This window comes from Equus caballus, chromosome X, assembly GCF_041296265.1.
Source record: "Equus caballus isolate H_3958 breed thoroughbred chromosome X, TB-T2T, whole genome shotgun sequence".
NCBI lineage: Eukaryota > Metazoa > Chordata > Mammalia > Perissodactyla > Equidae > Equus > Equus caballus.
The window spans coordinates 99,995,218-100,011,239 of NC_091715.1; the positions used below are offsets into that span (position 1 = coordinate 99,995,218).

Consider the following 16,022-nt stretch of genomic DNA (forward strand, 5'->3'; position numbering starts at 1 on the left):
CTGTGAGATTCCGTGGTAAGATTTCCCACATGGCTTCTTAGCATCTTTGAATTTTTGCCCCAGCATGGCTGTAGTTAGTTCCAGGCTAGGAAACATTTTGCTGAGTTTGAAATGTACTTAGGTCTCTTCCACCTCCCTCCTCCAACCAGAGAGGATCTACCTCCTCCCCAAGGAAAATCTAAGGCCAGGTCCTTGACACTCAGGTTTCACAGCAGAGAAACTTACCCCACGTTCAAAGTCATACTCATAGTAGGAAAGTTTTTGCACGGTCAAGAGAAAGAGGCGCTTCTTGAAGTTTAAAGGTGATGTTTTCTTTTTCTGCTGTGATCGCTTCAGAAAGATGCTCTCCAGTATCACTGCAGCCATTGCTTCTCCTTTCTGGAGCTCACTTGTGTACTGTTGATAATGAAATTTCTTGAGGACCCAGCACATTAATCCTCATCCCTCCTGGTTCCCCCTTAACCTAGCCACCTAGTTTCAAATGGAACAGAAATGTGCAAAGCTAACAAAGAGCCTTCTTCCTATCTTGAAGTCCTCCTTCCACAACTCCTATCTCCATCAGTTTTCAGGTATAATGAATGCACATTGATTTGGGTCGATTCTATATTATGAGCTTATCTAAACTGGCAATGGAACAAGGCAATGGAATGCTCTGGATGTCAAGTGACATGTACCTGTGTGCTCATCAATGTCTAGAGGCAGCTTTATAATAACCACCCTTTTATGATACGTGCAGAATCTGTGAACAGCGACAGTCTCTGTGCAGCTGTTGACTCTGATATCCCCAGAAGGGATAATGCAGGTGCCAGAACTCCACTGAGGCAGATATTGGACTTTCACTTCCCAGTTTCCTAGACAGTGAATGTAATTTTTCAAACATTGTCCCACTGGGGTCTGTAACCAAGGGGTCTAATAAGGATATGGAGGCTGCACCTGCAGTTCTGGACATATACTAACTGCCGCCCAACCGATTTTGCCCATCACCCACTGGCTGAGCTACAAAGGATAGAAGCTTTGTTCTAAAAGTGAAAAACAATTTTTTGGGAGGGAGTTGTTTTTGTCTTTTGGTGTTTCCTCTCCTTTTTGCTTAGATTATTTCTTTTAGACAGGATCATGCAACAGTGACACAACTGTCTTACTCTTAGGAATGCCATCTCTGACCATTTATGAAAAGTAACTTGTTTACTGTCCAGCCTTACAGTTCTCCAGAAAAATTCAGTTTAGGTAACTGAAGTACAGAAAGGCAAAGAAAGTTACAAGTCACCACTGAATTTTTTATTCACACAAAACACACGTCGTATCATTTTTTGCTTAAAGTTTATGCACGATCTTTTTTTTCCTTTTTTTTAAGATTTTTAAAATTTTTCCTTTTGATCCCCAAAGCCCCCCGGTACATAGTTGTATATTTTTAGTTGTAGGTCCTTCCAGTTGTGGCATGTGGGATGCTGCCTCAGCATGGCCCGATGAGTGGTGCCATGTCCATGCCCAGGATCCGAACCGGCGAAACCCTGGGCCGCCAAAGTAGAGTGCGTGAACTCTATCACTTGGCCACAGGGCCAGCCCCTATGCACGATCTTATGTTACTAATTCCAAAACTTAATTAGAAAGATAAAGAGAAAATGTAAATACTGTTACAAAAACGGAGCACTAAATAAATACTGAAAAAAATGACCACCACAACCCCTCAAGTTTTGTTAGAGGTGAGTCTTTTCTTAAGGGGAGAATGGAATTTATTTTTTTTAACTAAACTCCTTATGCTTTTAGTGGCACCATGGAAGCAGAATAAATAAGATCAGCAATACTTTTTCTACTTGTCAAGCACAGATTATTGCTCATACCAAGAAAGCAAGGGAGCATTTTTTTATTGAAGCCTGAGACTATCCACACCGTTAGTTTGCTCTTTCTTGTGGTGTAGAAGGTTCTATTATCATACTGGGGAGACAAAAATAGGTTAAAGGAACACCAGGGATGTTCAGAATGACAACTTTGCCACTTATCCGCCATGTGAATGCCACTGTCTTCTGGTGGCAGATTAGTTCAATGGTTTATAAATGATATTTTGAAAAAAATTGGGCAAAGTAGCAAACCTTTCCCCACACCCTGCCACACAGCTCTCTTCTCTGACTCCTTGGTTTAAATGGTCTCTCACAAGAGTGACAAACTGACAAGAGTTTACAACCAACTAGAGTCATTTCTGCCATTCGAATTCAGCTCAAACTCCAAAGAGATTTCTTTTAACATTAAAATTATTCATTTACCCAGAGGTAGTGGTAACCAAGTAATAATCCTCTATTCTCAGGAACTGCCAACTCATCAAGATCCCTGTAATAATATCACATTTGTTCCCACGGTGAATTCCAATTATGTATCACTGCACAAAGACTCAAATTACAGAAGACAAAATAGAACCCTAAAGAAATTGAGTAGCATGACCATTAAATCGGATGAGAAGCATCCCAACAAACCATGTCCAGTTGTACTTCTCATAGCTGAGTAAAGCAGACCCAGCAGTTTACCTTTAGTTTTCTCGTGAGCTCTTGGTGGTTGCACTCCCTGCTCAGACCCAGCATCTGCTTCAGTCTTGGCCTCTGCTCTTATTTCCTGTAAGACGGGTCCTTCTGGAAGCTTCCTCTGCTCTTTTTCTTTTTTAGAACAAATCCAGTTTGTACAAGAGGAAGGCTTCCTCTCTTTCAAGCGTCTGTGTTAGGGTAGAGTTTAGTGCTGGTCTAAGTATGAGGAAGTAAGTAAGCCTCTCACTAACTATCACCCCTCTGAGCGAGGGGTGAAATGGCCTCTACCTCCAGATCATTGAGCTGGAGGATTACTGAGATCTCCATGACCTGATGGCCCCTTCTTTGACTGCTTTCCTGCTATTCCTTGTAATCCAGTCCAGACACACACAGACTGGAAATGTGGTAGCTCTTCCTTAGTCACTACTGATCCATCCACCAATAATGTGAAAGGAGAAACATTCATCCGTATATCTTCCTGAAGGTTAGTGTGTTGGACACTCTGCATTAGAGGCTAGTTGCAGCTTTTTTGGGTAATTGTAGAAGGTTCTAATTTTTTTTTTTTTTGGTAACAATTTCAGCAGCCTACAAAGTCAATTCAACCACAAAAGATGCACCATGAGGGCTGACCCTGCACCTCACTCAGGGGGTGGGGGTGGGGGTGGAAACGGAAGTGACATGAATGTTACACACACACACACACACACACACACAGTTGTTCGTATAGAGAAAGAAAGAAGAGGAAAAATAATAGAAAGACAGAGCTCTTCATTTAAAATATAGAATCTCAGTATTATAACGTTCTCTTTATTAAATTACAAGTGCAAGAACTTTCACATGGCCACCTTTTGCAGCCTCCCAGCTCCCTATGAGCAACAGAATTCAGAAAGAGGATGCTTGTTAGGAAGAGTTCAGCCATCTTACAAACTGCATTATGCCAAGGAATTACTATAAATAGTCCTTGCAGGATCGGTAAACTAAACCACCTTCCATTCCTATCTTTGCTCACGCTGAGATACAACACAAGAGCAAAATTCAGAAAAATACACAGCCTGCCGATGATTGGGAAGAGTCCAGGAGAGGGTAGTTAGAAATAACCAATCAGTCATAGTTCAAATAACTACTTAGCCAGAATATCCAAGAAGCAGTGTTTTGTCTTTATTTCTCCTTTAAAGCATTACTTAATTGCCCTGCAAGATTCTGGGCCTTCCCTTTTCTCCCCAAGGGAATGGAAAGCACTCTTGTTTCTCTTAGTGCAGTCTACCCCTCAGGCATTTCACACACGTCATTTCATTTATTCCTCATAACAAATAGATGAGGAAAGTGAGATTCATGAAGGTTGTATGATTTGCCCAGCCTCATCCACCTGAAACTCCACAGTCCTTGCTGTTTCTGTGGTACCTCATTGCCTCCCAGATGGATTTTTTTTTTTTTTTTTTTGCCTTTATGAGGTGTGACGCCATCCACCTCAGCACCCGCTCATTCTCCATGGCTAACATCGAAAAGCACTTGGGACAGACCTCTCTGCATCTTCTAGGAACATTTGGCAAAAGAGGAAATGATGGTAAGTACAGGAGGTAAGACAGAATTCAGGATCCTGGGCCACTTTCCTGGGTAATGTTCCTCCAGGCTGGAAAGGATGATTTGTCTCTGCTAACTGTTAACTGTACTTTTTCCCACTTGAGGACTCTTCTCAGTCCTGCCAGGTTTTCTTGCATTTTCCTTTAAATCTTCCACAAGGAGATCCTAACTGGTGGATTCTTAGCATCACTCGCTGTTTCATTTTCAGATTTTGTCATTGTTGATGGAATAAAAGCACAAGGTTTAGGTGGAATACCCATTCTTTGTCCCTAGGGTTATCATTGCTTACCGTGAATATAAAACTTTGATTGAATGTACTTTCTTTTATAGTATGAAATATTGCAAATAGATGGAAAGTACAGAAAATGACGTTATACTCACATACTCACTACTTAGCTCTATAGAATCCTAGCATTGTGCCATAATTGCTTCTGGTGTTTTTTAGAAATGAAATATTATCCATAGAATCAAAACCTCATTGTGTACTCCTCCACAATTGGTCCCCTCCCTCCTTAGAGATGACCAATATCTTGAATTTGGTGTTTATCATTCTTAGGCATGTTTTTATATTATTACTACATATGTAAGTATTCATAAAAGATATTTAGTATCGGTTTGCCTCTTTTACATTTTTATATAAGTGGTACATATTCTTTAGCAACTTGCTTTTTTTCTCAGTGTAATGTTTTATGACATTTATCTTGGTACCTCTAGTTCATACATTTTAATTCATTTTTATATGCATAAAGTATTCTATATGATGAATACATCACATTTTATTTATTCATTCCTCTATTGATGGAAATTTAGGTTGTTTGTTTTCAATTCTGAACAATGCTGCCATGGACATTCTTGTACATGTGATCATAGTTTTCTACTCTCAGAATGAATTCTCAGTTACTCAGACAAAGTGGCAAACTCAGGTCCAGATTATCGGTTGGACTGTGCAGTTTGTGTTATCCCTTGTTCCCTTTGCAGTCCTGTCTTCCTGATGCTTTACTATGAAATCTGGTAGAATTATCAACTGTCTCTAACTAGAGGAGTGGATAGCTGATGGACTAAATTGGGCCTGCCAAAAATCTTTTCTCAGTCCCAAGAAGCATCTCTCAGGTTCTGATTGAGATTTTGATTGAGAATTCCCTGGCCTTGGAACCAGAAGAGAAGTCTTCTATAAAATATCATAATCATAGCAACAAAGAAACCTAATTGCTCTTGTTAAGTTTCCAAGAAGCTCTATTTAGGCCCCAGTGAAACCTAATCAATTGATGATAAGCCTCAGGGTCAGCACTACAGGTGCTGAAGACTTTCCAGCCAAAATCAGTTTTCTGGCTGTGCACTAACCAGGGAAATTCTCATCTGCTGTAGTCATTTCCAAGAAGTCTTAGGGCTCCGGTTCTTCTTCAGCATTTCATGTTGTTAACATTTTTCTTCTCTGGTTTCGGAAACTTCTGGGTCTCTGTGGTTCATCATGTCTTCTGACCTGTACTAGAGACAGTAGATTCTGGCCGAGTGATGATGAAAGGAGAGCCAGATAGCCAATCTGCAAGTCTACCCTCTGCATCAGGTTGGTGGTAATACTTTCAGGACCGTCCATCTGACCCGAGGTGACTGCTGGGGTGTCCATCTTTCACTCTGAATTTCTGTGCCCCTTTGGCCTTCTTTTTCAGTTTAGTTTTTGTTTTCCCTGGTTTAAACATTTATTTTTCTTTCAATACCAAAATAACACATCGTTATAGAAAATGTTTGAAGTACAGGAATATGAAAAAGAAAGCATCAATTATAAGCTCAATATCCAGAGGCATTAATATTTGGACATATTACTTTCCCTTTTTTTCTGCGCATTTTTCTTATATTTGAGATTGTATTTCGCATACTATTTGTAGTTTGCTTATTTTTCTTCACATTGTCTATCTAGGGGCCAGCCCAGTGGTGCAGTGGTTAAGTTCACATGTTCTGCTTTGGTGGCCCCGGGTTCGCTAGTTTGGATCCTGGGTGTGGACCTACGCACTGCTTGTCAAGCCATGCTGTGGCAGGCATCCAACATATAAAAAAGCAGAGGAAGATGGGCACAGATGTTAGCTCAGGGCCAGTCTTCCTCAGCAAAAAAAGAGGAAGATTGGCGGCAGAACTAACAATTAGTTCAGGGCTAATCTCTCTCAAAACAACAACAACAGCAACATTATCTATCTATCCATTTATTCATCCATCCATCCATCCCTCCAATACACCTTTTCCTCAAAATATCTAAAGTTCTTATTTAACATTATGTCTGATTATTTTCCCATGATATTAGGATTTCTATATAATTACCATTTACCAAGTCAAAAAGTATGCGCATTTTGCATTTTGAAACATACTGACAAAAGTTTCCAGAAACATTATATCAATTTCCACTCCAAATAGCAGTTTTTGAGAGCCAGCTTTCCCCATGCCTTTATCTATTTCTGCTCCATTTCGAATTAGTTTTTACTCTGTTTTTATTGCAGACAAATCTGTTTTTTCAGTGAGCCAGTGATCTTGAACACCGGTACCTTCCAACCTCCAACTTGTCTAAAATTTAACTTCTCTTGACTCTCTAGATTTCGTTGTTCTAGGGATGAGCTAATAGACTATGGTTCATTTTCGTTTCAGGGAGGCAAGGCAGTGAGATGAACTTCTCCTTGAGAGTCAGATAACCAACATTAACCCTAGGGTCATCTGGTGACAGAGGGAGGAGGAAAGCATGGGATTAAGGCTTTTGTGTTTCCAGTGCTCTCTGTACACCCTCGGTCAGTGCACATGAACCTCCAGAGAAACTGAAAGTCACACGTGGCCCATTTGTTTCAGGGTCCTCAGAGGAGTTCTCTCTCCCCCTCCCTTGATGGCTTCATTTGCATAACCAAGCAGCTTTGGAGTGAATTAGGTCAAAGTCTTCTCTCTAGCTTCTCGTTGGACACCGCCTCACTGAAAATTCTAGCTCTCCCTTATTCCCAGGAGTTAGCAAGCACATGTCAGCATCACTGGGCAAAAAGCAGCAGGTAGCTGATGACTCTCTGGAGAACACCCAAACTGGTTTGCAAAGCCATATCTTCTCTTTATACCTAAGTCACTTCCTGGTATGGGTCTAGTCCACTGAAAGGAAACTCTCTATAGGAAATTTGCTCAAATGGAAATAGTAAATCATAGTGATGATAATTTAAAATTACACCAAGACCCTAGAAGTGGATGGAAAGTTGCACTAGTTCTCCCTGTAAGCAATTTACAGAGATTCTAAACAAACATCACCAGCCATAAGCAACAAGGATTTGGATTTTAACATAAGCAGATAGTTTGAATAGTCTGAATATAAAAGGGGTCAGAATAGAGCAGATAGGGCTAACCCTAAGGGATATTGCTTCGGTAGAATGCTTTAGGTTCCATGAGTATTTGCATTTTGTGGCTTATTTGGAGGGTGAGATTGTTTTATCAAATAACAGGCTCCAGAGAGGCTGTAGCACCCTTAGTTCAGGGGTTTGGCATGCAAAATGAGGGAAGGAGCAGAACTAGCACACGACTAATAGCACAGAGGACAGCATCTGAGCTGTAGAGACTCCAGCCTCTGGGCTTTGCTGCTGCCCTGCTTCTGGAAATGAGCAGCACGGGAGAGAGACTTTGAGCTTGGAAAGCTGGGTGGCAAGGAAACTGGACTGGGATTCCATCTGCAGGTCCAGCGACTCATCCAAGGATGTCTTGATCAGGGCCAGCAGTTCTTTTTATTCTAAATGCCACACTCTTTGCTCTGGGCAGGCCCTCTGGGGATACTGGCAGGTCTCAGGCAGAATAAAAATAATAGCAAACTTTGAGATAGTAGCACTTACTATTTCCAGGCCCCGTTTTAACTGCTTTTACGTATATTAACACACTTACTGCTCACAACAATCCTATGGGGAAGGTACGAGGCAAGTAGGGGGAAAGGGAAAAGGGGAAAGAGCAGGGGAAGAAAGGGGCAAGAGCAATTCAATGCAATTCAACGATGATTTATTAAGCACTGACTCTGTTCCAGGGGATGCGGCAATGAACAAAATAAAGGAGGAAATGAAGAGGGGACATAGGTAGAGAACGGAGGGAGAAGAGGAGGAGGAGAAGGAGGAGGGGTATGGAGAGGAGGAAAGGAGAGGAGAAATGAAGACAAGAAGAAAGCCGTGCACATGGCAGGCAATGGTAAGAGGAAAAACCTTCCCCACGACCTCAGGGGTTGGCCATACTCTCTGGGCTGAGGCTGAGGCTGCTTTCTTCTGGCCCAGTTTCTTACCCATTGTTACCACGAGGCTGGCTCATACAACGTTTCCAACAAGCCAGCTCTGATCCTGGCGATATTGGCCCGACCCAGCCCGAGGCAGGTGGCCTACACCCTGGTTTGGATGGCGCCTTTCCCCGGTTCACACAGGTAACGGCCTATTGCGGCATGTGAGCTTTTATGGTTTTCTCAATCTGCCTCTTTGAATGCCCTCTAAGGGCCTTATTGATACAAATATACATTTTGGGTCTTCAAGCAATATTTGACCAAAGGGCTTATTTTTATCCTTCTGCTGTTGGCAGTATTACTTTTCTGCCAAGTTTTGCAGAGGTGCCACATTCCAACATTTGCTACCTATTCAGATGGTCACCTCATGTCACTTTTCTCTCTTTTTGTCCCCCCACCACCCTCCTCAGAAAGGACCCTTACAGCCCCCTCTGATCATTGGAAGGGACTGCCAGGGCTGATGACACTCCCACCCTCCGTCAGCCTCCTCCTCCGCCAGCAGACTACATGGCACCAGCCATGCTTTCTCTCTGGCCTTCATGGGTCCCACGAAAGGTACTTGCTGCTGCTGCCCAGCCCCTGCCATGCCCCAGACCCACCTCAGTCCTGACTTAATGCAGGTTGCTTCCCAGATGCATTGAGATGCCAGGACTTTGAAAGTGGGTCTCGATCTCAGAAGACACTGGCCCTGGAGACATATTCTTACAGTCCAGAGAGGAAGGACAGTCTGAGCAAACCCCACCCTTTCACAGCCACTCAGTTCCCTTTTTTTGTTTCCTGACTTAAACCAATGTCTTTTTTTTTCTTCTTCTCAGCAGCATGGTATCTGGTTCCCTGCTGCTGTCCCTATTCCACCTCCCCCCCCAGCTGTCCCCGCCCTTCATTTGCTTGGGACCTCTGACACTACTATCTTGAGTCTGCTCTGAAAGAACCCTTCTCAACATTACTGGGGCCACTGAGATCCTAGATGGGGCTGGCGTGAGCAGACAGGTCGTCAGGCTGACCTCCCGTAGGTAAAGGGATGACATACCTAAAGGACTGTGGGGATGGTCGGCACGGGGAGTGGAGACTTACAGGAAAGAGGAGAAATGCAGACCTGCAAACACAACACGAAGGTACTAAGGAAGAAGAGCGTCTTTAGAGTCTCGTGTCCTCTAAGGCCGAGGAGACTCCGGGTCTCAGAGTTAAACTTAATAGTGAAAGATGGAGTACTCATGAAGGGACCCCCAAAGTACAGCGCATGACAGAGGTAGAGACAAGACTTCCCCCTGCTGAGTCATTTTCTAAGAAAGCATTTTTTCTACAGATAAAAATGTCTGAATGTGAGCCCACACAAAGACTTGTGCCCTTCCCCATTTTCTGTGGATGTTGATTTTCTCTATTTAAGATTCTGCCTCAGGGATTAACTCAATTTACACCTTTCTCTTTAATCCTGTAAAGCGATAAACCAGACTAGGTATGTTACTTGAAGCCTGAATGTTTCCCTCAGCCACATCTTAGCCTATGTTCTAGCAGTGATCTTCTCCTGGAGGATTCTCCTAGGAAATGCAGACAGCGCTGGCTGCAGACCGGAATGGTGGCGGAGCCCCTGGTAACTGATCTGCTTGCCCACCTTGACACATCAGGCACTGCCATCTTTACTTGCCCCAGGCGCTGTATCCTAATGTAGAAACAGTTCACAGATCTCACTAGAAGTCCCTCAGAATTTTTAAGGCAACATGCTTTTTTAAAAGGCATTTTGTAGGATAGTTGGGTGGTTAATCCTTACCTCTGCACAAGCCAGATAGGCAGCCAAGTGTTGCATGATCTTCCTATTTTATTGACAATTTATATCCTTTAACTAGCCACCCCCTGAACACTGCTCCAGTCGCCTGCCTGAGAGTTGGTCACAGACATTTGCCTTCCCTCCCCTTTAGTCAGACGCTACTTGTCACATGCCCTGTCCTTTCTCAAGGTCCGTCTTGGGGTGGAGACTGGGAATTGACAGGCATACAATGGGGGATCTGAACAAGGGGGAACAAGACATGGGAAAGGGGAAAGTAGACCTAGGCGCTTCTTCACCCTCTGCCCATGAGCAATCCCCTACACACTTGGCTACATGACAGAAGGACTGCACCCAAATAGTGCAAATGAATAGCTTAGCATCACCTCAAAAGATTCCAAATGTAATATAAGGTTCTATTCTTGGTGCTATCCTGTTCAACATTTTTATTAATGACCTTTGAGGAAGATATCGAAAGTAGCCTAACTAGTTTATGAGTGGTGCAAGGCTGTTGTGAGCTAGACTGGATGATAAAACCAGAGCAATCAGTTTCCAAAAGATCTTGATCACCTGGTGTGATAAGCCAACTTCAACAAATTGTAATTTACCAGGGCTAAGGGTCATGTCCCATAACTGGGCACTGACATTGAACTTCAAAGGACTCTAGGTGAAAGTGGGTTAGCAGTAGCATTTGAGAAAATAGTTCAGAGGTTTTTGCTAATAGTAATCAAGAGAAATGTCATGTCAGTAACATGGCTGCCAGAAAATCCAAGGTGATATTAGGCTTCCTTGTAGAAGTAAAATATATAGACAGAGGAAAGTGAACAGGCCATTTACTCTGCAAGGCCAGGCCATAGCTAGATCCTGTCTTCAGTTCTGAGTACCTCATCTTAGGGAAAATTAATGAGCAGGAGCATGTCCGAAATAGAGCAGGATTGGTGAAGGGAATCGAAACCAAAGTCATCTCACACGAGGTGTGATAGAAAGAACTAAGATTGATTAGACTAAGAGGGGCCATGTTCACTGTCTTCATATTTCCATGTTACGAACATCAAAAACCTCTACAGGGGCTGGCTCCGTGGCTGAGTGGTTAAGTTGGCACGCTCCACTGCGGCGGCCCAGGGTTCAGATCCTGGGCGCGGACATGGCACCGCTCATCAGGCCACGTTGAGGTGGCGTCCCACATCCCACAACTGGAAGGACCTGCAACTAAGATATACAACTGTGTACAGGGGGGGTTTGGGGAGATAAAGCAGAAAAAAAAAAAACAGATTGGCAACAGTTGTTAGCCCAGGTACCAATCTTTAAAAAAAAAAAAAAACCTCTACACATGTCTCTTAGCCAGTGAGACTGCCTAAGAGCCTGGAAAGAAGAAGAAAATGCTGTGAGACTACAGGCTGGCTGTTTGGCAAAGAAACTTTTAGGAAATGTAGCAGGTAGTGGTAATGTTTTTATTATCTCATTCCCAGAGACCATCCAACAAAAGGGGGATGATCAGAGAGTCAGCTCTGGACCCATGGATGTTCCTGGAGGGTTATGCAAGCAGGAGACCCCAGGTTTTCATAGTTCCTTAGCCCCTAATCCACTGGCACCTCCTCCTGCGTCTATGCTCAATTCTCTCTCCTCATTATCCTATACCCTGCAGGTGCCCTGCTTCCCCTGTGTGATGTCGTGGTTAAGTGCAAACCTGTGGTGTTAGATTACTTGGGATCAAATTCCAGCTCCACCAAATAACCACCTGTGTGACTTTGGGTAAGTGAATTTAATGCCTTTTGTGCCTCAGTTTCCTCATCTGCTAAATATTAATAATGGTACATATTACCTGGGTTGTTAGGATTAAAAGAGGTGGTATGAAAGGTGGTTAGGAAAATGCCTGGCATATAATAAGTGCTCAGTAATTAGCTATTACAATTACCAGGATACAACAGCCATATTGTATAATGGTAAAGGAGCCCAGGTTCTGGAGTCAGATCACCTGTGTCTGTGTCCTGGCTCCACTAAATACTAGCCACATTGGGCAAATCGTTTAACAGCCTACAGCCTCAATTTCCTTATCTGTAAAATGGCAATTATAATACCACCTACCTCCTGGAATTACTGTGAGAATTCTATCAGACAATCCGTTTTAAATGCTCAGTACCCTGCAGTCTTTCTCTGCTGGACTCTCTTGAAACGTAGCACATGCCTTCTGGCAGGTATGCAGGGAAGGGAAGAGCTCCTGGTTATTTTCTCTCTCTTGGCCTGATTATTGCTATTGCAGGAGTTGAACAATTCTTTTGTTACTTTTCAGAACTTAGAGCAGCCAACTTGCTCCCTCAACAAAAGGGGGCTGCTTTAATGCTGATCATTATTCCTTTTTTACAAAGTACTTAGTCTGTAATAATACGTTTATGAGCGCGACCGTGATTATTTGATTATTGTATTCCTCTAGAATACTGCCTGCCACAAAATAGGCATGCGATAAACATGTGTTGAATGGGCCAGCTGGCCATGTGACAGATGAACTAGAGTACTGACTCCCTCCAAGCCTTCGGTGAAGTAGCAGTTCGCTGTGAAAGATGTTCCCAGTGTCTTTGAGGTGGGACGGGAATGGAACATGGAGGTGGAAGGCCCCTCCCCTTGATCCTAGTCCTGGCTTCCCTCGGGGATAGGGACAGGGAGCCTGGAGGGTCTGGAAAGGACACTGCTTCCTTCACTTAACGCTGCTACGTAGCAGCGTCCTCAAAAGTGAAGAAGCCAGGAAAAGTTGCAAAGCTGCGGGGCTGGAGGAAGTCGAAGAGAGTGCATCAGCCTCAGCCTGACCCCTTCGTTAAGCTCCCGCCCCCGGCTCCGAATCGAGTCCTCTCAGCCGACAGAGGGCGCTGCGCACAGAGCCTTAGACTCTATGGTCGCTCCCACTGACTCCCATGAGGAAGCGCGACAAGGAACCGCCTATATACTTCCGTTTCCGGCCTGGCCTCTTTCTTTCCGTGCCGATAGCGCGCTTGCAAACATGGTAGGATGTTGGGTTGGGGGTCGGTAGCATCCAGCTTAATCTTTCTACTCCCGGCGACAGTGCCATCCCATGATGGGTCCAGGCCCCTGCGTGGACTCATTGTACCAAAAGAACTCAGTATTGCTGGGGTCGACCGCGAAGGGGCTCGGGCTACGGGTTCAGGAATTAAACTGATGGCATCAAAGAGGTGGACTTAGCTGCGGGGTGGAGTGAATACGCTCTTTGCACTTGGAGGTTCGGCGGAGGGCGCTCTGCCTCAAGTGCCTGGGCTTGGACCACCTTCTGGTCAGAGCGTTGTGTTAGCGAGGAATCTGAGAGTCGGGTCCTCGTGCGATGGCTTAGCGTCAGCTGGGCCAGATAGGGCGTTGTGCTCTTGGCGTCTAACATTGTCTGTTCTGAACGGTTCATTTACTAGGTGAACGTTCCTAAAACCCGCCGGACTTTCTGTAAGAAGTGTGGCAAGCACCAACCCCACAAAGTAACACAATACAAGAAGGGCAAGGATTCTCTGTATGCCCAGGGTAAGACGATCTGTGCATAATTTAGTTTTAATGTGGCATTTATGTAGTAGTATAGTATACGACCTTGGTTTTTTCCTCCTGCTTGGGCGTTAATATTTCTGCTGGAAAGCCCAAGATAAAATCCCTAAGAGGACTTGAACATGTGGCTATTGTTATTTATGTTCTTCAGTATGCCATAACAAATAACTTTGGCTCTCCCAGGAAAGCGGCGTTATGACAGGAAGCAGAGTGGCTATGGTGGGCAGACTAAGCCGATTTTCCGGAAAAAGGTTAGTAGTGATTACTGTTTGACATGCTTCCCACTTACTGTGGTAAAGACCTTGCATTTGTCTCTAGCCCACACTTCTACAATGTAGGTGATGTGTTTTCATAGTGATGTGGATCAAGGCTGCCCCAGGGAGAGAAGCCCAATGCGTGCTGGCCTACATGGTGACCTATATGACCTGATTCATATCTAAAGTTATACAACCACACAATAACCAGACCTCACCTGCACTGATACCATTTAATGACTTTTTACATCATCTTTCCTTTGTCTAGTAAAAATAGGTCACGTACCCATGCCTTAGAAAATTTAGCCCTGCCCTCAACACATTGCAGCCCTTCACTGCCCATGGGTCCTGTCCCCATGTTATTCTCTGAATAAAAGAGCACTACTCCTGGACTTTGAGAGTCCAAGAAATCTTTCTTTGGACTCCTTGGCTCTCCGAGCCCGCATCATAGTTACAGCCACGTTATCTCAGTTACCTGCGGTGACACATCTAGTAGGCAGTGGAGCTGGAAGTGCTGCTCAGGTCTGACTCCAGTTTACAATACTGCATCTCCTCAGTACTTTATATTTTTTTTGTGCTTTTTGAAGAGGCAAACATCGAGTTAAGGGATATACTCAATCTTGCTAAGGACCGAAGTTTGAGTACATGAGTAAATCCTTTCCTTGCTCTGTTCCCTATCTGTCGTGTCCTTGTGAATCCTCAGCTCTTGGTTGCAGAAAGAATTGTTTTCTTATTGCTTCTCGACTCAGAAGGCTACAGTCTGTCTGCTGCCTATCTCATGAAGTCTTAAAGCTCTTTAGAATAGCCATTTAGGCCTTCCACTGGCCTCCTGAATTCCATATTTGTCATTTGTCCTCAGGCTGAATTAGTTCCTGTTCTACCACAGGTAATTTGGTTACCACTTAATTAGCACAGTGCCTGGAACATGGCATTCCATGACTTGAGTGTTCATTTAGGTGCAATAAATAGTTTGATCTCAGGGTAGAAAAAGGAATGCTTAATTGCCTTTTCACCTTTTTGGTTACTTGTTTAGAAGATGGGGAGGTTCTAGCCATGTTTGGCCTTTTGAGAACTGCAAACTAGCAGTAGTAGAATTCTGACTCCAGGAGCAGGCTTAAAGAGTTCAGTATTAGTGGGGAGTGTACCTTGAGTTAAATAATATAGTTGAATGTACATAAGTTCTAGACATAGTTGTAGGTAGTCTTTGGAGAATTAATATATCATAAGTATCAATTATTAACCTTATCTAATGAGTTGTGAAAGTTGTGTTTCATAGTTGCATGGACTTGGTTGACCCACTTTTGATTGTTGGAATATTTAAATAGACGTGCTGAATGGCCACACTTCAAGGTGGTATGGTGGGTGCCTATTTGATAAGGAGCCCTCTAGGATGTTTGATGTGAATGGAGAACTTGATGGCAGTTAAATAACTTGCCACCCTTGCTATAACATTTTCTGTTAAATCCACTGGTTTTCACATTTCTATTTTCTCCCTATGCTCGAGACCGATTGTCACAACTCTTATCATTTGAAAGCTTTGCTTTAGTAAACCAGTCGTTTTTGAGGGAAGATTTTCTGCAGTGATTTATGAAGAGTTTGACTTAAATTTTTTCCAGGCTAAAACTACAAAGAAGATTGTGCTGAGGCTTGAATGTGTTGAGCCCAACTGCAGATCTAAGAGAATGCTGGCTATCAAGAGATGCAAGCATTTTGAACTTGGAGGAGATAAGAAGAGAAAGGTATCTAATTATGGGTGGAAGGTGCAGTCTTCTATGTAGCTTTATTATATTTTGGAGAGGTGAACATTTTTGCCCACTCATTTATTGCTGCATCAAGATCAGGGGCAATCTTCTCAAAATAACTAGCTCTGTAGCTGAAGGTGTAAGGTTTTTGGTATTGGTTTCAGCATGAGTAGGAAAGGAACAGTGAGGACACTTAAAGGATGATGGTCCCTTTAAGAATAGACACTGCTCGATGGAGTAGAGGTTCTTTACAAAATACCAAGCTCACCGTTTTTTTTTCTGTTCTGTTACAGGGCCAAGTGATCCAGTTCTAAGCCTCATCTTTTGTTTTATTATGAAGACAATAAAATTTTGAGGTTATGTTTACTTTGTTTGGTT

General features: G+C 43.4%; 2 protein-coding genes across 3 annotated transcripts in view; one reads left to right on the forward strand and one right to left on the reverse strand.

Moving 5' to 3' along the window:
* The window catches only part of BTK (Bruton tyrosine kinase), a 31,725-nt gene extending 22,552 nt beyond the window's left edge, over positions 1 to 9,173 (reverse strand). The window contains exons 1-3 of one of the 2 annotated variants that reach the window (XM_023634516.1): positions 8,952 to 9,092; positions 2,517 to 2,698; positions 226 to 396 (exon numbers count right to left, since the gene is read on the reverse strand). In XM_023634516.1, the coding sequence (XP_023490284.1) occupies positions 226 to 396; positions 2,517 to 2,570 (225 nt within the window). In that variant the 5' untranslated portion in view covers positions 2,571 to 2,698; positions 8,952 to 9,092. Of the gene's footprint in view, positions 1 to 225; positions 397 to 2,516; positions 2,699 to 8,951 lie in introns of both variants that reach the window. The other variant, XM_001493218.7, reaches the window with a different exon arrangement.
* A 3,810-nt stretch (positions 9,174 to 12,983) lies between these two features.
* RPL36A (ribosomal protein L36a) lies at positions 12,984 to 16,010 on the forward strand. Its single transcript, XM_001492629.6, has 5 exons — positions 12,984 to 13,109; positions 13,525 to 13,630; positions 13,832 to 13,899; positions 15,519 to 15,641; positions 15,938 to 16,010. The coding sequence occupies exons 1-5, from the start codon at positions 12,999 to 13,001 to the stop codon at positions 15,956 to 15,958; spliced, it is 429 nt and encodes a 142-aa protein (XP_001492679.3). The 5' UTR covers positions 12,984 to 12,998; the 3' UTR covers positions 15,959 to 16,010.
* The last annotated feature ends 12 nt before the right edge of the window (positions 16,011 to 16,022 follow it).